Consider the following 23,126-nt stretch of genomic DNA (forward strand, 5'->3'; position numbering starts at 1 on the left):
ATATTCAAGAAGGAGTTAGATATATTTCTTAAGGCTAAAGGGATCAAGGGATATGGGGAGAAGGCAGGGACAGGGTACTGAGTTTGGATGATCAGCCATGATCTCATTGAATGGCGGAGCAGGCTCGAGGGGCCGAATGGCCTACTCCTGCTCCTATCTTCTATGTTTCTATGATGAAGGATCGCACCCAATACATTGATCTACCTTTCAATTTCAGACACTTGCAATTATTTTACATAGAATTATATAGAAATTACAACATGGGAACAGACTGTTCAGCCTGACTAGTCCGTGTTGGTGTCTACCCTCTACATCAACAGTGGTCCTAATCCCATATACCCACCATGTTCCCTTACTCCCCTTTCCTTCAATTTGATGTAGTGCAGGTTTCCAGCATTTCTACTTTTGTCTTTCTATCTTTTTTAAAGGAAACTGTCACAATGATAAAATGGCCCCCAAGCGACAACTAAGCTTAAGATTGAGATACAATGAAAGTTTGTTGGAGCTTCTACATTTAGAGATGTAATTGGCAATTTTAACTTCCTCTCTATCTAGCAGGAATGGGGCAGGAGTGGAGTTAAAATCGAGTTGGCCGATTTACCGTCCTATTCCCGATCTGCCACCATTTTAAATAACAACAGAAAATGTTGGAAAAACTCAGCAGGCCAGGCAACATCCGTGGAGAGAAATTAGAGTCGACATTTCGGGTTTAACCCTTTTTCAAAACTGGAAAGGAAATGAAATAGATCGAAAGGCAGGGCTGGGAGAGAACAAAAGAAGTGAAGAGACATTAAGAGGTATTCAAAACCAGACGAGATGGTAATAGGACTAGTGGAGACAAAAGACGGCTCAGATTAGATGTGAAATGTTCTGGCAGAATGAGAGACAGCTGCCATGTGGGAGAGAGAAAAAAAAAGGAAAGGCGGGGGGGAGGGAAAAACCAAAACAAAGGGGTGGATAAAAAATGTAAGTAAAAATGTAATAGGGGCCGAGGTTATGATCTGAAATTGTTGAACTCGATATTGAGTCCGGCAGGCTGTAAAGTGCCTAATCGGAAGACGAGGTGCTATTCCTCGAGTTTACCTTGAGCTTCCGTAGAACAATGCACGAGGCCAAGGACGGCGAGGTCTGAGTGGGAATGGAGCGGTGAATTAAAATGACAGGCGACCGGAAGCTCGGGGTCACCCTTACGGACTGAACGGAGGTGTTCCGCAAAGCGGTCACCCAATCTGCGTTTGGTCTCCCCAATTTAACTCGGGTCACCAATTTAGCAATGCCACCATTTTAACTCGGGCCTTCCACTGGGTGGCTCAGACGCTCACCTGAATCAGGCGGGAGCCTTAGCAATCTACGCAAGATGGAGTCCTATGACGTACATAGGACCCCAATGCAATTTTGAGGGCCTACTGGGTGGAGCAACGGATACCTTGCTCACTAAAACCTGGTGGTCAAGAAGGAAGAGGCCCTAAATATGTAAGGCTAAAATTATTTTTGTGAGGCCAGGAGGGACAGGAGTCCTTCTCTGAGCTCCACAAGAATAACGTGGGCCGCTGCCGCCCTGGGGGACACTGCCCCGCAATTGCCTCCCTTCCCCCAGACCTACCTTCCTGCCAGCCGGTCGGCCTCCAGACCACCCGATATTGGGCCGGCCCGGAGCCGGCGATCCGCAGTGCAACGCCCGCTCAGGCCTTGAAGCTCGGCGGTAGCATGTTACTGAGGCCCCACCCTCAATGCCGGAGAGATTGGGCAGGCAAGGCCACCCAATCCGCTGGCCGGCCTCTCGATAGTTAAAATCGCCCCTAAGGCCTTTTCTACACTGGGAGCTAGCTGGTGGTCAGCATGGAAGTGTTGCAGCAGAGTTTTTGAACAAAATATTTCTGGCTGTTTTGCCTGAAAAATCCCTAATATAAACAATGCCCCTTAACAACAACAGTGCCTTTAACGTAGCAAAAGGTCCCAGGGCACTTCACAGGCAAACTTTGAAACCAAGCCACAATAGGAGATATTAGGACAGGGATCTTGGTCAAAGAAGTAGGTTTAAAGAAGTAGGTTTTAGGAAGCGTCTTAAAGGAGGAAAAAGAGGTAGAGAGGTTTAGGGAGTGATTTCCAGAGCTTAGGGCCTAGGCAGCTGAAGGCATGGCCGCCAATGAGGGAGCGATTAAAATCAGTAACAATCAGGCTTCATTCTTGCAGTTTTGAAAATGAATGATTAATCCCAAATCTCACTCGCTCACCCCAACTCCAACAGAGCTCACAACTCTCCATTTCCCCAGCTTACCTGAATAACTCTTGTCACGTAGAGCATTAATAAACTGCCACACCTTGTCCACACTTCCTGCCATTTTACTACTGAGGGACAATTCTGCAAAGTTCTTGTAGCCAAGGATTCTAGCAAGCTCGTGCCTATAAGCCAAACAGAAATAAGGCTGTATTCAAAGTAAAAGTCTTTCCACTTAATGGGATAGATTTTCACCTCTGCCACTGAATCGGCAGCTGATGGGAGGGGCGATCGGGCCACGAAAAGTGCGAGAGGCCCAAGTCATTTTGATGGTCTGGCCTCATTAGTGAATGACCGGTGAGCTGTGTGGCGTTAAGCAGCAGCTTGCTAATGGGCAGGATTGCTAACTCTCCAGGATTGTCCTGGCATCTCTAGAAATTAAAGATTAGAAACATAGAAAAATAGGAGCAGGAGTCGGCCATTCGGCCCTTTGAGCCTGCTCCGCCATTCAATATGATCATGGGTGATCCTCTATCTCAATACCATATTCCCGCTCTCTCCCCATACCCCTTGATGCCTTTTGTGTCTAGAAATCTATCTATCTCCTTCTTAAATACAGAAAACTCTCGATTTACCGGCACCCAAACAACCGGAAATCTCGGTTAACCGGCAAAATTCAGGAGTAGGTTCAATTAAGTTTTTCTTCATATTAGTGGCCGTTTCTTGGCTGTGTAATTGGGGGTTCCTGCACTTGTTGCTAAGCAACAGGGACGCTTGGTCTGTGGCCGGGCTTCTTGCAGCTGTTGCTAAGCAACAGGGAAGCTTGGATTTGTTGCTGTGTACAAGCTCTCGTACCTTTTAACTATAACTCTCTGTAATCCGGACTTTTTGATAAACCGGCACCACGCCGGTCCCGTCGGTGCCGGATAAAAAAAGAGTTTCCTGTAGATTCAGTGACTTGGCCTCCACAGCCTTCTGTGGTAGAGAATTCCACAGGTTCACCACCCTCTGAGTGAAGACATTTCTCCTCATCTCAGTCCTAAATGTCCTACCCCGTATCCTGAGACTGTGACCCCTCGTTCTGGACCTCCCCAGCCAGGGAAATCATCCTCCCTGCATCCAGTCTGTCTAGCCCTGTCAGAATTTTATACGTTTCAATGAGTTCCCCTCTCATTCTTCTAAACTCTAGTGAAGACAGGCCTAGTCGACCCAATCTCTCCTCATACGACAGTCCTGCCATCCCAGGAATCAGGCTGGTGAGCCTTCGCTGCACTCCCTCTATGGCAAGTATATCCTTTCGTAGGTAAGGAGACCAAAATCAACCTCCTTGACACTGCTGCAAGCCACCCAGGAAAACAAATCATAGGGGGATTTTTTTTTAAATGCTGTGCTTTTTTTTTCATTTTCTTTGAATACATTTGTTTATTAGTTATTATACAAATATTGGAGATGGGAAAAAATAGACTGTTGACTGACAATCAAGAATCCAGTTGGGTACCAAAAGAGTCTGTTCGCTTTCCAAATGGCGTGGGAAGGCGGTGCACTGCGAGGACAGACATGACAGATGGGCCATAAGAACATAAGAAACAGGAGCAGGAGTAGGCCATCCGGCCCCTCGAGCCTGCTCCGCCATTCAATAAGATCATGGCTGATCTGATTTTGGCCTCAACTCCACTTTTCTGCCTGTTCCCCATAACCCTTGACTCCCTTGTAATTCAAAAATCTGTCTATCTCCGCCTTGAATATATTCAATGACCAGCCTCCACAGCTCTGGGGTAGAGAATTCCAAAAGATTCACGACCCTCAGAGAAGAAATTCCTCCTCACCTTTGTCTTAAATGGGCGACCCCTTATTCTGAAACTATGCCCCCAGTTCTAGATTCCCCCACGAGGAGAAACATCCTTTCAGAATTTACCCTGTCAAGCCCCCTCAGAATCTTATATTATTCAATAAGATCACCTCTCATTCTTCTAAACTCCAATGAGTATAGGCCCAACCTGCTCAACCTTTCCTCATAAGACACCCCCTTCATCCCAGGAATCAACCTAGTGAACCTTCTCTGAACTGCCTCCAATGCAAGTATATCCCTCCTTTAATAAGGAAACCAAAACTGTACGCAGTACTCTAGGTGTGGTCTCACCAATACCCTATACAGTTGCAGCAAGACTTCCCTACTTTTATACTCTATCCCCCTTGCAATAAAGGCCAACATTCCATTTGCCTTCCTAATTATTGCTGTACCTACATGCTAACTTTTTGTGTTTCATGTACGAGGACACCCAGATCCCTCTGTACCGCAGCATTCTGTCGTCTCTCTCCATTTAAATAATAATTTGCTTTTTTATTCTTCCTACCAAAGTGGATAACCTCACATTTTCCCACATTATACCCCATCTGCCAAATTTTTGCCCACTCACTTAACCTGTCTATATCCCTTTACAGACTATTTGTGTCCTCCTCACAACTTGCTTTCCCACCTATCTTTGTATCATCAGCAAATTTGGCTACAGTACACTTGGTCCCTTCATCCAAGTCATTAATATGGATTGTAAATAGTTGAGGCCCCAGCACTGATCCCTGTGGCACCCCACTAGTTACAGTTTGCCAACCTGAAAATGACCCATTTATCCCGACTCTGTTTTCTGTTAGTTAGCCAATCCTCTATCCATGCTACTGTAATATATTACCCCCAACCCCATGAGCTCTTATCTTGAGCAGTAACCTTTTATGTGCCACCTTATCGAATGCCTTTTGGAAATCTAAATACACTACATCTACTGGTTCCCCTTTATCCACCCTGCTCATTACATCCTCAAAGAACTCTAATAAATTTGTCAAACACAATTTCCCTTTCATAAAACCATGTTGACCATGCTTGCTTGTATTATGATTCTCTAAATGTCCTGCTACTACTTCCTTAATAATGGATTCCAGCATTTTCCCAATGACAGATGTTAGGCTAACCGAACTATAGTTTCCTGCTTTCTGCCTCCCTCCTATGGCGGGAGAGTGGGGAGGTTCAGAGGCGGAAGGTCATGGGATGGAAAAAAATTGAAAGGTAAGGAAGGACAATAAATCCTAAAGAGAAAATTCACTCATTTTCACCCTTTAGCATATATAATGGGACAGAATTTGCCGTCAAAATAACGGCAGGGTTAATGGCGCTTGCTGTTATTTATGGGGAAATAGCACAGCAATTTCAGGCGAGGAACAGAGATGCGCGTTTAAATGAGAATATTCAAAAGCTGCTGTCCGAGTTGTGCCACTCCGCCGTTAACATTGTGAAAACGGCATTTCACCCTTAGCTTCCCCAATTTTTTTTTAGGAACTTGCCCATTAAACTCACCTCAGAAAGATAAGTCTTGTCAGTACAAGCATAAGTACCCTATTAACGATGTGATAAGTGTTAACAACTGCCAATCAACCTCTCTGACACTGAAAATTAACTATTACAAGTGTGGAGTCGCATTCCTTCAGGTTTTGAATTTTTCAGGGAGATTTTAAAAGTGTCAAATTTTAAATTAAAATTGTTTTTCTTACTTTTCTTTTCTGTCTCTTTTTGTTTCTCTCTCTCTTAATCCAGTCTTTCTGTACCTCTCTTTTTGTACCTGAGCTGACCTTTAATTCTCCCTCCTCCTCAGTCCTTCTGCTGTTTATTGCCCAGTCCTTAAATCTGATTGGTTAAGGAGATACTGCCCTGTTCACTCAGGTCCCAGATGCCCTGTTTCCCTCGCTGTGCGTTATCAGCTCACACTTTCAGCGACTTTGTGGGCAAAATTCTTTTGAGCTGACAGGGGCAGGGGCAAGTCTAACTAACGGCAGACGTCGTTAGATGTCCTGCTGCAGCAAATTCTGGCCCAATAAATTTACAATTTTCAACCTTACTTTTGGACTTGAATTAGCAACAATACTACAGTCCTCAGAGAGTTAACAAGCCGTCAGCAATAAAGTTACAAATAAGGAAATATCGTTTACACAAACTGTTCAGTCTAGTTTCTTTATAAGCGTATATATTTCTGATTTCACTAAACGTAGCTCGCGGAGGAAATCTTTGGGGTAAAGTTTGACTTTGCGCAGTAGGGTAAAATGGGTGACAGCGACAGTTTGGCTCTGTTTGTGACTCATGCTTTACAGGACTCAAAAAGACTCCTTGAAAAAGTGTAACATCCCCACCGACACCTGGGAATCCCTGGCCCAAGACCACACACAGTGGAGGAGAAGCATCCGGGAAGGCGCCGAACACCTCGAGTCTCTTCGCCGGGAGCAAGCGGAAGCCAAGCGCAGGCAGCGCAAGGAGCGCATGCCAACCCAAGCACTCCACCCACCCGCCCCTTCAACCACCGTCTGCCCCGCCTGTGACAGAGACTGTAGGTCCCGCATTGGACTCATCAGTCACCTGCAAACTCATTTTTAATGTGGAAGCAAGTCATCCTCAGTTCCGAGGGACTGCCTAAGAAGAAGGAGAACAGGACTTAGAAGTTCTGGATGCTGCTACAGGAAGGTGGGAAGTGTTCTGTTCTCTGGAGAAGCATGGAAAAACACATCTTATAGCTGAGTAGGAAACAGATCTTTTAAGTGTACACGGAATAGCACAAATTACCTTAGCCGTCTAATCTCATCGATCAATGCACTGTTGTCGTACGGCCCACCTCTGGCTCGAGAGATAAAGGCTTTGTAGAGATGTTCTTTTAACTGCCTGTTTCTACTGTGCAGCATGAGCGGTTTAAAACTGGGGCTCTCTAATGTCACCTTCCAGGGACCATTCTCTGGATCTGGGCTGCCACAGAGAAAATGGAAAGATTTTTAATTGATAACTATGTAAAGCTTATAATTCCATACAATTCATAAAGTTAGAAACAAATACATTTAACAGCTTCCAGTAATAACAAACTAATGCCCATTTTACAATTTGCCTTGAGTCACATCCAAACTGATTCTACACCGAATACTAAAGGCATGACTTGTTTTTTTTTTATTTGTTCATGGGATCAGGGCGTCGCTGGCAAGGCCAGCATTTATTGCCCATCCCTAGCTGAACTTGAGAAGGTGGGGGTGAGCCGCCTTCTTGAACCGCTGCAGTCCGTGTGGTGAAGGTACTCCCACAGTGCTGTTGGGGAGGGAGTTCCAGGATTTTGACCCAACGACGATGAAGGAACGACGATATATTTCCAAGTCAGGATGGTGTGTGACTTGGAGGGGAACTTGGAGGTGATGGTGTTCCCATGTACCAGTTGGCCAGTTGATGACCTTTTTTCGGTAAAGAAGACTAACGGGACCACTGCTGAGCAATATTTATGGAGATTTTAGATAAGAAGGTAAGACACTGACAGAATCCAACATAAAGTTACAATTGTTTCCATTTTAACATTTCTAAACTCTTAATTATCATCTTGCAAACATATTTTAAATGCTGTCATCGATTTAGTTTACAACAACAACGTACCTTTATATAGCGCCTTTAGCGTAGTAAAATGTCCCAAGGCGCTGCACAGGAACGTCATCTAACAAAATGTTACACCAAGCCACAAGGAAATATTAGGACAGGTGGTCAAAGAGGTAGGTTTTTGGGTGTGTCAGAAAGGAGGAGAGAGGGGTACAGAGGCGGAGAGGTTTAGGGAGGGAATTCCAGAGCTTAGGGCTTATGCAGCTGAAGGTTGAAGTTTATTCTGTTATGTTGCTCACAAGCCACGAAGACATTTTGCAAATGCAAGATGGTCTCATCAGTCTTCTTTACTGAAAAGAGGTCATCAACTGGCCAAATTTACCCCATGGTTGAAGAGCAAGAACGTTCCGTCACTTGTAGGGATTAAGGGCTGGATTTTGCCAATGGGGAGCTTTTGGAGGCGGGACTCCCACTTGTCGGGTTTCAGTCCTGCCTCCATCAACTTCTGGCCAACCCACCCTATTTTCCTTTGATTGACCTTGTTAAGCCCACCCAACAGGCCAATTAAGGGAAAGCTGGTTGCAGAGAATGTCAACGTATGACATTTCATCTGTCAAAAATGACAGTCTCTGTAGTTTGATGAGTTCTTGAATTCAAGACCTCATCAAACCTCTTTATTTTGTAGAAATGAGATGGTTGTTGCATTGGAGAATGCAATGGCCATCTGTCATCTCTACCATTGATGTTGGCTCTCGTGGTGATACAGTACTATGGGCACAGCCTACCCTCTCTAGTACCTTCCCCAGGTGTCCATTCTTCATATGTGAGCTTAGACAGTGTGTGTGATAGGCTATTTGACTGTAGGAGCATCACAACCAAGACCAATTTGGTCCTTAACCACTCCTACATGCATGCACTTTCCAGCTGGAGTCTCTGGCTAATGATCAGCTCATAAGTGCTATTCTTCAATGGCAGGCTAATACTAGAAAGGACACCAGCCCCAATACTGGTCAGTGTCAGCTGTGGCTCAGTGGGCAGCACTCTCTAGGTGGGAGGGGCTAGGAGTGAGCCAGGTGTGACTGGTTGCCTAATTGCAGCTGGGCGTTGGAGGAAGTTCTGTAAAAAGTTGGTGGAGGGCTTTGGGGTGTTGTTTTCAGGTTTTAGGGCCTTTTTAGCCCACAAAAAACAGCCAGATGGCTGCTGAGGGGTCCGGAGTGCCGGGCCCCTCAGAGGACAATATTCCCGAGAGGAATTCTATTAGGGAAGAAACTGTGGTGGGAAGGGGAAAAAAAAGGCCCAAAGATTTGGGCCGGGACCTCAGGAGGTTTGGTAAAGAAAATACGGTGGTGGTGCAATGTGAAGATAAAAAGGTTCGAGCCTGGGATATAATCCAGGCGGTTCATGAGGACTGTGGTGAGGGAAGCTGTTTTGCCTGCCGACCAAAACCAAATGTGGGATTTGAGGTGACGGTCAGTGGCCGTGAGGAGGTGGAAAAACTGCTGCTCAGTCTGAAAGTTGGGGAGAAATTTTTGGAGGTGACTCTGCTATATTCAGAGGAGGTGGTGGTTTCATTTTTGAACTTGCCTGTGTACATCGAGGACGAAGTGCTGAGCAAAAAGTTGGAGTCGTGGGACATTAAAATCTGTTCTGAAATAAAGAGGAGGTACTATCCGGGAACACGGGTAGCAGACGGAACCCGGTATGTAAAGGTGCGGTTCCCAGAGGGGGTGAGGTCTTTGCCTTACAGTATGAAGTTCGAGACACTGGAAGGAGTGCAGTACTTTCGTGTGCTGCACGATAACCAAGTAAAGGTGTGTTACTATTGTCTGGGACATGACCATCTCGTGCGAAACTGTCCTGATTTGTATTGTTACAATTGCGGTGAGTCGGGACATATCGCGCGGAGCTGCAAGGCGGAGAGCTGTGGGGTGTGTCGTAAAGGCCCCGCCCGCTGTGAGTGTGTGGCAGAAGGGAGCGAAATGAGTGATGAGATGGGAGGAGGAGCAGGAGAGGAGTGTGGAACGGCCGGAGGTGCAGTGCAGTCGGAGGACACAGACGGTAAAATGAAGGAAAAAGGAGCACAGGAAGAGGCAGAGGTTGGCGGAGATAGAGATGGAGATGGTGGAAAACACGGCGAGTGCTATGGAGGGGAACAAAGACAGCAGCGGGCAGCAAGGGTCGAGTGCAGACTCGAGCCTTAGTGCAGTTCGGCTCCCCCTGGGGAGTCTGGTGTCTGCGGGGGGAGAGGAGGCAGGAGCGGGGTGTGTGGTGGAAGTGAGTGCTCCGGGGAAAGGCGGGGAGTCGGATATCTTGGTGAGCGGGAGGGGGCAGGGCGGGGAGAGGGTGCAAGAGGCAGGAGCCTTAAAGGGACAGCAGAATGGGATCGGCGAGATAGAGCCGTCAGAAGGGAACAATTTAGGTGCGCCATTGTCCCATGGAGTGAGGGAACAAGGTGCAAGCGTCAGAGGTAGAGATGTGGTCGAAGGGAGCGGCACAGTGGGAGAAACTGCGATAGCAGGAAGACTCTCTATGGGAGATGAAGTATCTGACGGGGAGCAGGATTATGTATCTGACGGGGAGCAGGCGCAAGGGGTTGCAGAAGAGCTTGAGTGTGAGGAATTAGAGGGGGGACACAGACATGGAAGTCGGGGATGGGTGGCATCATGTGGAAAGGGAAAGGTTAGTGAGGGGCAGAAGGAGGGAGAAAGGGCAGCTCCTGGGTCCAAAGTTAAGGCAAGGAAGAGGCTGAAGCAGCAGGGAGGGGTCAAACAGGAGGGGAAAAAGAGCTGGAGGCTGCAGGAAAAAGCAACAGCTGGCCGAAAAGTTGAGCAGGAGCATGAGAGGAGGGAAGAGCCAGAGATTAAATGATGGGGAGATTATTGGGCATACTTCCCTTCTTTGGAGCCATGGTTACATTAGTCTCGATCAATGTGAACGGACTGAGGGGTGAGAAGAAATTGCAGCAGTTGTTGCAGGGTTTTAAAGGCATGGACTTGTTGTGTCTGCAAGAAACCTTTTGGGATGAGGATATTCTGGAAAGAGTTCAGAAGGTTTGGAAGGGAGAGGTGTTTGCAAGTTGTGCAAACAATAACCGTAGAGGGGTGGCTGTTTTGGTGAGTCCGTCCAAAGAAGAGAATGTTGCCTTGGTGGACAAGGACACTGAGGGGAGATTTTTACGGCTAAGGGTAAAATTGGAGGGATTTAATTGTGATCTTTTTAATATCTATGCACCGAACGACCATTGCAAGCGTCGCGAGTTTTTTCGGGGGTTATTCACTGAAGTGGCAGAGGTGGAAAATCCTTGTATAGTGGGGGATTTTAATGTATTTTTATCTTGGATGGACATTTCAGCCCAGATGACCTTTAAGGATGATAACTCCAGAGGGATGATTATAAAAATGATGGCAAATTTAAATTTGAGAGACTTATGGAGGGACCGGAACCCCATAAAAAGGGAGTTCTCCAGAGCAGGTTGGGTGGGTGATGTTTTAAAACAGAGCCGAATAGATTTTGTGTTAATGCGGGAAGGGTTAAGTTCGGAGGTAATGGAGATTTATTATAAAAAAGTATTTTTTAGTGATCACTCGGCTTTGGTTCTTAGAATTAGGAACAGCAGAGTTAAAATCGGTTCAGGGGTGTGGATTTTAAACAATCAATACCTGAAGGAAAGTGCTTATAAAGAAGAGATTATAAATATAATAAAGAATGCTCAGAAGGAACTTTTATTCTTGAAAGAAAGAAGGGTTTGGTGGGACAATTTCAAATATGAGGTAAAAGTTTTTTCGGTACGTTATGGGAAAAAGAGGGCGGCAGCTAACCAGCATCGAGAAGAGAATATAAACAAAAGGTTTATGGATGTCTGTAAAGCAGTTGACGGAGAGGATAAGGGAGCTGAGACTAAGTTCCGGGTGCTAAAGGAAGAGTGGGAATTATTGCAAGCTGAAAAATGCAAGGGGGCCATTCTCCGTGCAAAGGCTAGAGATGCATTGGAGGGCGAAAGATGCACTAGATAGTTTCTAGAGCAAGAGAAGCTGCGACAGAGATTATCGTTAATTGAGGAGTTGAAGGTTGGGGAGAAGATCATTCATGAAAGTGAGGAGATTTTGGAGGCAGCTAGCAGCTTTTATCAAGAGCTATATACAAAAGAAGACATTTCCAATTTGGAGATGGAGAAGGTTACTGCTTTTATTGAAAAGGGTTTAAAGGAGGATGAGAGAAGCATGTGTGATAAAGAAGTAGGATTAGCGGAAATAAAAATAGCAATAAGTGGAATGAAGGGGGGGAAAAGCCCAGGGTCCGATGGACTAAGTGCAGAATTTTATAAGGAATTTTTCGAGATTTTAAGTCCATTGCTCTTAGAAGTTTTTAAGGAAATTAAAATTGAGGGAAACCTGGCCCCATCTATGAGGAGAGGTATCATAAGCTTAGCTTATAAAAATAAAGGGGATAGACGGGAGCTGAAGAATTGGAGGCCCATCACACTATTAAATGTGGATTATAAGATCTTGGCGAGGGTTATGGCAAATCGTTTGAAGGAGGTGTTACCGGAGATAGTTTGGCCCTCTCAGTCCTATGGAGTCATAGGCCGGGACATCGCAGACTCTGTGGTCTCAATCCGAGATGCGATAGAACTCATGGAAGAGAATGGGAGGGAGGCTTATGTATTAAAGATAGATCAAGAGAAAGCCTTTGATAGGGTCTCTCATGAGTTTTTATTGAAGGTTTTGGAAGCATTTGGTTTCAAGAAAAATTTCATTCAGTGGATAAGGATTTTTTATTCAAACATATTTAGCTGTGTTAAATGTAATGGTTTTTTATCTAAGTATTTTCCGATACAGAGATCAGTGAGACAGGGTTGTCCCCTGTCCCCACTGCTGTACACATTGGTAGCAGAACCATTAGGTTACATGATGCGAAAGAAACAAGGTGTAGTTGGGATTGTGGTACCCAGTTCCGGGCTGGTGTCGGTGATACACCAATATGCAGATGACACAACCTTAACATTGAGAAATGGGGAGTCAGTGAGGAAAGCTATGGAGGTAGTGGAGGAATATTGTAGAGCTTCAGGTGCCAGAGTGAATTATAGTAAGTCCCAATGCCTGGTTGCAGGGAGGGGTAGGGGGGAATGGTTGGAGGAATGTCCCTTTAAGGTGGTGGAGGTTTTGGAAGTTCTGGGGGTGAAAATGGGGTGCAAGAAAGACAGGGAAGAAGTGGATCGATTAAATTGGGAACCGAAGGTTATGAAAATTAAAAAGATTTTGGGAAGATGGGAAAGAAGGTGGTTGAAAGTGCAAGGAAGAGCGACAGTGGTGTCTGCTCTCCTGCTATCTAAGCTATGGTACTTATTGACGGTGGAGGATATTCCTGAGTGGGCAGAAAAGTCCATCCAAGAGGCTTGTGTGAGGTTTTTATGGGAAGGGAAACCAGCCTTGGTGGCTTACAATACCATCATTGGATGGAGAAATCAGGGAGGACTCAACTTCCCAGATATTGATTTGAAGAAAAAATCCTTTAGAGTCAAATGGGTGAAGAGATTTCTTCAGAAGTCAAATTCAAGTTTTTGGAAGAGTTGTTTTGAGCATTTTTTAAAACAAAGTGGGATAGGAGGGCAGGGGATATTGTATATGGAATACAATAATATGTTTTTGAAATCGATTAAGCTTCTCCCTAGGTTTTATAAGGGGGTTGTAGAGACTTGGGCTCAATTTTTAAAAAGTGTGCAGTTTATGCCCAAGGGGGCTGAGGAATTTTTAGAACAGCCCTTATTTTTGAACAGGTGGGTCAACATCGAAGGAGAGGTTTTATTTAATCAAGCTTTTATAAAAGCTGGGATTATATCGGTGAAAGATGTATCATACAAGGTGATTCCAGGTTGGTTGCCGGCAGCGATAGTGAGGGACATGGTGTGGGAGGAGGATCAGGAGGTAGAAGGAAAAGCAATAGGAATCATGTATGAGAAGATTGTGAGGGCAATGCCACAGGATTGGATGGAAGAAATAAATGCGGAAATCTCCAAAGGAAGTAAAATGCGTCCTGCTTTTCCAAGCTTTGTACTGGAGAAAGGGGGAGAGTTAGTCCAATTTGACAACTGTAATACTCGAGATTTCTATGAGGTATTCAGAGAATGGAGATTCAAGACACCTGCTGGTCAGGAGTTTTGGCAGAGTATATACCCACAGCTGGACTTCAACAGGATTTGGAAGGGAGTGTGGGTGAATTTGAAATGCCCAGAATGGATTGAACTGGATTTCAAATTGGCTCATAGCCGGATTTTTACCATGTCGGTTGTAGTGTATGTACCCGTCTATCTTTAAGGGAACTATTGAATGTAACCGTTCACCTTTAAGGGAACTACTTTAGGTGTGGCACTATTTGTTTGGCTTCTGTATACTGTAATACCGATAGTGACCACACCAGTATATAAGTGTTGTAGCAGGATTGCTGGGGCAGATTCGCCCGGACCTTCGAATAGTAAAGACCTGTTTTGTTTGTTACTTCTGAAGTCTGTGTATTTATTAACTGCACAACCCACAGACTTTACAGTGGCGACGAGTCCGATCGTACCCTGCGGCAAGATTACCAAAGCAAGAAGAGCGTCGAAGAGAGGCAACCGCCCTCGTCGTGCTGCTGGAAGAAAACACGAGGCTGCAGCAGGAGAAAGGTGGAAGACTTTAGCAACAAAAGCTTCCATTAGCAACAGGCACTGACTACCCTTCTACCACGGTGCGGAGTGAGCCGATCAGCAGGGAACAAGGCGGCCGAAGAGACTGTGAGTAGGGGAAGGTGTAGAAGTATCCGGAGGATAAGGGCAGAGCACTCGACCTCGGTCGAGGGGGAGCTGTGCCGGCCAAAAGTCGGGTCCAACGGCGTCGGGTGACAGCCGGACCGCGATCGGCGGGAAAAATCCGGGCAGCGACCGCAGCCACGAAGCGCTGAGCCTGCGAGTAGGCGCGGGAAGAGAAACCCAGCCGCAGCCGGGGAGGGAAACACCGGTCTGCGAGAGGGCTGGGGAGGCGAACGGGAACCGTGCGGGTGAGAGCCGGGTGCGGAGAGAGAGACTGCGAGGAGCCAGTCCAGCGGCTGAGCTGTTCTCCACCAACGGGGTACTCAGAGCCGGCAAAACCGAACGTGCGGGAGTGGGTGAGAGACACAGCCGAAAACGGGGTGAGAGACTGCGCGAGAGCCAGTCCAGCGGCTGAACTGTTCTCCACCAATGGGGTACCCAGGGCCGGTAGCACCGAACGTGCGGGTGAGAGAGCGACAGAGCCGGGTACGGAGAGAGAGACTGCGCGAGAGCCAGTCCAGCGGCTGAACTGTCCTCCGTTAACGGGGTGTACCCAGCGCCGGTAGAGCCGTGCGGGCGGGAGGAAAAGACATAGCCGAGTAAGGGGAGCTGTGCGGAAGCCAGCCAGCGGCTGAACCTGTCCGCTGTGGGGGAAGCGTACCCCTTCCACCGGGAAGAAACTCGGGAAGCCGCCATTAGGCGGAGAAGACGCCAGAAGCGGGAAACCGCCATTGAAGTGGGCGGGGCGAGAAAGGAAGTGCGGGAAACCGCCATTTTCGCGGGAAAACCGCCATCTTGATTGACATACCGCCATTGAAGTGGGCGGGGAGAGAAGGAAAGAGCGGGAAACCGCCGATTTCGCGGGAAAACCGCCATCTTAGAATCAAACAAATAAATAAGAATACTTAAAGAAATACTGGTGCTGCTCCCAAGGGAAGAAAAATGCCTAAGCGAGGGAATATTAACGACTTTAATTCTGAAATAGAAGACTGGGCCACGTACGTGGAACGCATAGAGATCTATTGCGAAGCCAACAAAATAGAGGAAGACGACAAGGCGATAACATTGCTAAACTCGATGGGGGCAAAAACATACGGGCTCTTGAAGCATCTAATAGCACCAAATAAACCAGCGGATTAGACCTTCGAAGAGATTGTGGCTGTGCTGAAGGACCACTTGAACCCCACACCGCTGATGCTGGCTGAACAATTCAAATTCTACGCAAGAACGCAGAAGAAAGATGAAAGCAATGCGGAATACTTGGTCGAACTGCGTAGGCTAGCGAAATACTGCCAGTTTGGAGGGAATCTGACAGAAGCGCTGCGGGACAAGTTCGTATGCGGATTGTCCAAAGAAGGGACGCAGAAGCGACTACTGGAAGAGAACGACCTCACACTGGACAGGGCTGTCCTTATAGCTGCATCGCACGAAGCCGCAGCGAAAGGAACGGCGGAAATGCAACTAAAGGCGGCGGCACTCGGGGTGGACCAAATTACTTCAAGCACAACAAAATGCTACCGTTGTGGGAAGACAACGCATGACCAGAATCAATGCTGGTTTAAGAACCAAGAGTGTAGGAAATGTGGCAAACTGGGTCACATCGCGAAGGTATGCCGGTCCGGGAAAAAGACCAATAATCAAAGGAAGCCACCACAAGAAAAGTACAACAAGGTACACAAGGTGGCTGAGAAGAGTTCAGACGAACAGAATTCAGACTCAGACCCAAACAACCAGGAGCTGGGTAGGCTGAGAATCCACAATGTGGGTAAAGAAACGGATCTACAGGCCATCTGGGTCATACTAAAAATAGCTGGAGTCCAAGTAAGAATGGAGCTGGACACTGGATCAGCTCGATCAGTCATCAACCGAAGGGACTACCACCGGCTATTCTCGCACATACCTTTAAGAAATACCAAGTTCGTATTACAGACATACACGGGGCATAACGTATACCCCGTGGGGAAAATAAGAGTCAAGGTGAGAGATAGGGGTAAAGAACACCCAAGAATGAACTTGTACGTATTACCTGAGGGAGGACCACCACTTCTAGGACGGGAGTGGATTAAGAAAATAGACATGGAATGGCATTACCTAAAAGCCATAATGAGGGAGGACTCGGTGCAAGCTATTAGCTCAGATTCTGAAATGGATGATGATAAGACCAAGCCGAATATGGAAGACAAGGCTAAAAGGGACTTGCCGACGATGGGAAAGAAAATGAAGACATGCAGAAGGACTTATGGTACCAAGAAGAATAAAGCTGCAGAGCAGAACTCCAGGTTGACAGAGAATTCTGAGCCTGTTCAAGCAAAGGATTCATCCATGACGGAAGAACACCGAGCTCGGACGCAAACTTATGTCAAAGTACGACAACAATTAGAACAGTTGAGTGACCGTCTTGTACAAGAGATGAAAAATATGGAAAGGTTCTGGGACACCGAATGGGAGAACCTGGAAAGACTACAGAGACAGCTAGCTCAAGCAGAGAGCGACCATAGAGCCATCGTGGTCAAATACCAATCACATTCCCCTGATGCTGTTCAGGAACTAGAATATTTACAGAATGAACCAAAGGAAGAGGAATCTTCAGGGAGCCAGGATTTTATTCCAGTTCTTCTCTACGACTCCTTACAAGCAGAGTGTGAGAAGTTGAAAGAACAGTATGAACAGGCCCAGGCTACAATTCTGGAGGGGGTTAACTCGGCAGCCTCCGAAAAGCTAGTTTCAGTAGAAGCATATGAACAACTAAAGGTTGAACATGAGCAAGAAGTCCAAAGGCTGCAGGAAATTCTTGATGAGCTCAAGGCCAAGACAGACTCATCGGTAGGAGCTCCATCCATAGATGAGAAATTAGAGGTGAAAATCATGGCAGAGCATGAAAGACAGGATGTCCAAGAACTTATAAAAACATTGAAGGACACCCAAGACAAATGAGAGGCGGCAATGACCGAGGTTCAACAACTTGAAGAACAGATTCAACTGGGAATCCTTTCAGTGGAAGAACAGGACACTGTAAGAATGGTCCCTGAACATGAACTAGAGAGCATCAGGGCGCAACTTTTCCGAGCGCTGAAAGCCAAAGTTCAAGAGGAACGTAAGGTGGAAGTATTGGAGAAAGAGGTGGAGGAAATGGAGAAGACTCTGATCCACCGTGTTCCCAGGGAAGAGTTAACGGTCAGCCAACTCCTTCATATGCTGAAGGACAAGACTCTGCAAGGGGAACAATCTGAACACGAGCTTCAATCTTCAGGGGGAACGAGTTCGGAGCTCTCAAAAGTCACGGAGATAGCTGAGGTGGCAACACAAATTTTACAAGGATGCCAAAAGTATGTTGAATCACGTCAAGGTGAACAGAAGAATGTGGAAACCGTTACTTCAGTAGAAGGGTTAAATAGCCTGATAACGCAATTACCGATGGAAAGGAAGGTATTGAACTCACAAATGAGGTCCGTCGTGAAGGAATGGCAGATAACCCAGGAAGAGCGGGATGAATATGAATGCATGAAGAAGGCTTTTCAAGAAAGATGTTTAGGGAAGGAACCACCGTCAGCTAATGTCCAGACGGGTGAGGAGGAAGAAGAAGTCTATCTCGCTGGCCTAACTCAGGACGAACCCGAATATTACCATGACCTGTTGAGTGACACTGAATGTTACGAGGATGTGGTCTGCCCAGCTTGTGATGAAAACTCTCAAAGTGCTGAAATCCGGAGGAAGCACTTAAGGTCTAAGGAACATAGAGAGTTGGTGGCGCTACAGCTGGCAGCCGAGAAAGGAGCTCCGAGAGTTTCAAAAAGGCAGAAAAGAAAAAGAAGAAGCAGAAGATAATAACTGTCTAAAATATTAGCACTTCTACCATTCCAGGCGGGACATTACGAAAGGAGCTAAATTAGTTGAAAAACTGGAAAATGTCAAGACAGCCAGTTGGTTGTAAAAGTCCGCACTGCTGGTTCAACAGGACGAAGGTTCAAGCTGTTACGTCAAGAAAAGGGCTATGGAGGAGTCACGCTAGCCAGGTAATCCGGCTACACCAAAGAAATGTTGTTCGGAATGAGTCAAGATCAGAGACTGAATCTATGAACTGTTTCCGCAGAGACTGAACCTGTGAACTGTTTCCACCGAGATTATATTTGTAAATTGTTTTATATGACATTGACTCCACCGAGATTATATCTGTAATTTGTTTTATAGGAAGTTGAAGATATGTATGTTTAACGGGGACTCTGTAAGTAATAAGCTAAAAAGGGAGGATTGTAGTGTATGTACCCGTCTATCTTTAAGGGAACTATTGAATGTAACCGTTCACCTTTAAGGGAACTACTTTAGGTGTGGCACTATTTGTTTGGCTTCTGTATACTGTAATACCGATAGTGACCACACCAGTATATAAGTGTTGTAGCAGGATTGCTGGGGCAGATTCGCCCGGACCTTCGAATAGTAAAGACCTGTTTTGTTTGTTACTTCTGAAGTCTGTGTATTTATTAACTGCACAACCCACAGACTTTACAACGGTCTTGTGCAAGATTGGACGAGTGGGCAAGTTGCCGCCTCCAATGTGTGGGACACAGGATGAGACTCTGTCCCATTTACTGGTGTTATGTCCGCAGTTAAATGACTTTAAGTACTATGTTCGACAGTTGTGTGAAGCTTTTTTGCTGGGTGGGGACCGAACAGCGAGAGTGGGAATCCCGTGGGACTCAATTTTGAGATGGGGATTGCAGGAGAGTCTGCCAGAGTCTAGCGGAGTGGCAATTAATTTAATGTTCAGTTTGGCTAGATTCGTGATTGTGCAAAGAAGGAATGCTCTGTTTTTTAAGGGGAGGAGAATCAATCTAAAAGAGTATTTTAAATATAAGCTAAAAGACCATTATAAGGCTCTGTGGATGTTTTATTTAGAAAGGAATTTAAGGACAGTACTTTACAACCAATTTTTAAAGTACAATCGATTAATATATGTTACAGGTGACAAATTAAACTTCAGGTTTTGATGTTAAAATGTGGTGGCGGAATGGCTGTGCAGGGCAGTGGAATTGATTTGTATCATACAATGTAATGATCACGATGTTGTAAATGTTCTTAATGTTCAATAAAGTATAATTTTAAAAAAATAAAAAAAAGTTGGTAGCACACTCACCTCTGAGTCAGAAAGTCGTGGGTTCAAGTCCCACTCCAAAGACTTGAGCACAACAGTCTAGGCTGACAATCTAGTGCAGTGCTGAGGGAGTGCTGCACTGTCTTTTGGATGAGATGTTAAACCGAGGCCCTGTCAGCTCTCTCAGTGGATGTAAAAGATCCCGTGGCACTATTTTAAAGAAGAGCAGGAGAGTTCTCTCCGGTGTCCTGGCCAATATTTATCCCTCAATCAACATAACAAAAACAGATTATCTGGTCATTATCACATTGCTGTTTGTGGGAGCGTGCTGTGCGCAAATTGGCTGCCACGTTTCCCACATTACAACAGTGACTCCACTTCAAAAATACTTCATTGGCTGTAAAGTGCTTTGGGACATCCGGTGGTCGTGAAAAGCAAGTCTTTCTTTTTATTTATTGCTCCTTTAAAGGTAACAAATAAGCTCCTTCCTTCACACTGTATTTGCATTACTTACCGAAAATGAAATAAGCTTTATTTGTTTCTGTTTGCAACAAATATAAGTATTCTTACAACTCTGTGAACTAGCTCAATAATTATGGAAATAACATGAAACATTTAAATGAATATTATAAAGAAATAATGATATGCAGGAAAACAAAACTGGAACTTCAGATTTCTCAGCGGTTTCTGATTCCCACTCAGCATGTTTACATTAAATGGATCACTGCCCACAAGTGCAGCGGTACAAAAAATGAAAATCTGGATATCAGATGGGAATATGGACTGGTGTAAGGTGCGAAGATTCGGATTGGTTTATTGTGCCAGGGAGCTTGAAAGCAGTGTGGCATTATTTCACGACTGATTCCTGCAATACCATTGCTATCTGTGCGATGTGGAAATGTTGGGCGCTGCTGTTCTGTACGACTTTCCAGTAATCAATTCTTTTTATTGCAGATCTCAAAAATGTTACTTTTCCCACAATTTTTCTAACCGATGGGAATTGTGATTTTTTTTTAATTCAGAGCTGGTGGTTTACTGCATCTAAGCCAGGCTGTACGTTTGGTGTGACTTTGTGACGTACCTTTGTTCCGTGCCAACCACTGCGTTACTGGCCAGGAGTCTGCGGGCCGTTTGGGGAAGCCCTTCGATGCCAGCCTTGTCCGTCAGCAGGAGGGAGTAAGCTTTTGTCGAATCTAGCACGTTGTTACTGATAATAATGGAAGGGGAAAAGAAACACAGGCTGAATCCTTGCTCAGGTCACAGTCCTTCCTCAATTCATTTTAAATGTATTATATTTTAGCATATTTCCTCAGGGGCTGCTCACAGTAGTTTCTTCACATTTTGTTATTGGGACTCATGTGAAGACACATACATTGGACAGCAACAGCCTGACGCTGTCCTGCAATGCTGGCTTCCAGCTCCACCGAGAGATGTCGCTATATCAGTGACATCAGGAATATATTTATGAAGATGTTTTCTGTTTGCAATTTCTAGCAAAACATGTTCCAACAGAATGCACTTATATTTAACCAGAAATACAGAACAGAGGAAATCTGATGATGTGGCTATATATAGTGCTTGCAGCAACGCTTGCTCGAAGTAGTTTCTATGGTAGTGTATTACAGGGTGATCACAACAGCAGATGGATCGACTTTAGAACTGGTTTTAAACATTTTTTTTGTTAAAAGCTGCTCTTAGTCTGGCCTACAGATGGGTGTGTCAACATCCCTTCCCCCCCCCCCCCCCCCATAGCACAGACACCATTAGATTCAAATTGTGCTGAGCGAGATTAGTAATGAACAACGAGCAGATGAGATTCCTCTGCTAAAGGTGCTAACTCGTTTGTTGTAAACAGGTCAACGCTTTTAATTAAATAGCAGAGAAACTTCATCCAACCGTGTTCATGCATTTACCCGTAACAGCCCACTGCCACTTGTTGGAATGGCACACGTCTGCCAACTTCACTAATCGCAAAAATTCCACCTGAAACATTAACTCTGTTTCTCTCTCCATGGATGCTGCCTGACCTGCTGAGTATTTCCAGCATTTTCTGTTTTTGTTTCAGATTTCCAGCATCCGCAGTATTTTGCTTTTGTAAAAGACTCATACAGGTCAGTGACAACAAAGCCATTTCGCTGACTGCAGGGAGGGAAGTGGGAGCACTTCAGCCACCTCCAACAGGGTAAGACGGCCCTATCAGAGGGGGCAGCTCAAAAACCACTTTCCAGTGCACAGCAGCGCCTGCACCACTCTGTTTACATTGCAGGTTTGTGACCGACTTTAAGAGGTGCTGGCACCAGCAAACTTTGATTTAGTGGGATCACTAGTCAGGAGAACATTGATGTAGAAATTCAGTTCATAGCTTTGTGCCCCGAGTGGTGGCTGACACGCAAACAGATGTCTACCGTGAGTGCGCTCGGCTGTCATTCGAACCACTAAGTGTGAATGAAGCTGTTATGTCATCTAGCGCTCGTAGTGCTTTGTAAAGACGACTCTGGATCTCGGTAGTTTGTAATTATAACTACTGTTTTATTTGTGTTGTAATGGCTGCCTGCCGCATGGTGCGGGTGATATTTTCAAGTCCTGTGCGGCACCTGCGCACTACTTTCCCAGCATCGTAGTGCTGCTACACTTGATTTGAGTGTTAGTACACTTGTACAATGTAGTCCCAACATAACTATGTAACATCCCTCTTTCCCAACAAAACTAATTACATCAATTTTCTATTTTACAATGTTTCCAGTTGAATAACGTTAACAAAATACAGAACGTGAGCTTTCTTTGCTCAATTTATATACAGATATTTGTCCATGTTGTTTTCCTGTTCTGTGCGAATTATAATTGTCTTTATAATTATTCGCGATACCGCTTAGGTGGTTGTATGTTACTCCTCCATCTTGTGGACTTGGCTGTAACTATTCCTTTCTGCGGTGTTTTGGTGTGTTCTTTTCTTGTTGCCGGTGCTGTCGTGTTTGGCTCTGGAGAGTGCATGTTTGCAGTTGTTGTATTTGAGGTGTTTGTTTCTGGCGTTATATTGTTTTCCGTGTCTGGTACCATAACTGCTGTTAATGTTGTCCGCTGTTTGACAGCTTCAGGTGAGGGTTTGATATGGATCCTGTTTCGCCTGTATTGGTTTCCAGGTTCTGTCTCTACCAAGTAAGATCTTGGAGTATCAGCTTTTCCAATAGCCTTGGCTGGACTCCATGTTCTCAACAATGGATCTTGTATATGCACTGATTGCCCATTTAACAGCTCCGGTAGTGGTTTTGCATGCTTGTTATAGTGTGTGCTCCCCATAGCTTGTGTTTCCATCAGCTTCTGCCGAACGTCCTCTTGGTCCTGGGGAGGATATACCTTTACTGGTAGAGTTGTTTTGTATTTTCTACCGTTTAGTAGTTCTGCTGGTTATTTCGAGTCTGCTCTCAAAGGTGTCGATCTGATTGCCAAAAGGGCGAGGTCTTGGTCTTCTCCCATCTCCTTGCTTTTAATGAGAGCTCTTTTGACTGTTTGGATCTGTCTTTCAATAAATCCGTGTCCCCTTGGGTAATGTGGGGATGAGGTAATTATTTTAAATCCGTATTTTCCAGCCAGTGCTCTGAATTCGCTGGAGGTGAATTGTGTCCCATTGTCGCAGATGACCTTCTCTGGGATG

At 45.5% G+C, this 23,126-nt stretch overlaps 1 protein-coding gene across 1 annotated transcript in view; it reads right to left on the minus strand.

Annotated features, from left to right (window-relative positions):
- The window catches only part of LOC147110427 (uncharacterized), a 79,294-nt gene that overhangs the window by 37,664 nt on the left and 18,504 nt on the right, over window positions 1–23,126 (minus strand). Inside the window, exons 5-7 of the mRNA XM_086002232.1 lie at window positions 20,556–20,681; window positions 6,819–6,995; window positions 2,279–2,403 (exon numbers count right to left, since the gene is read on the minus strand). Coding sequence (XP_085858358.1) covers window positions 2,279–2,403; window positions 6,819–6,995; window positions 20,556–20,681 — 428 coding nt within the window. The remainder of the gene's footprint in view (window positions 1–2,278; window positions 2,404–6,818; window positions 6,996–20,555; window positions 20,682–23,126) is intronic.

This window comes from Somniosus microcephalus, chromosome 11 (genome assembly GCF_052327205.1).
Source record: "Somniosus microcephalus isolate GS21.2 chromosome 11, FLI_Smic_1.0, whole genome shotgun sequence".
NCBI lineage: Eukaryota > Metazoa > Chordata > Chondrichthyes > Squaliformes > Somniosidae > Somniosus > Somniosus microcephalus.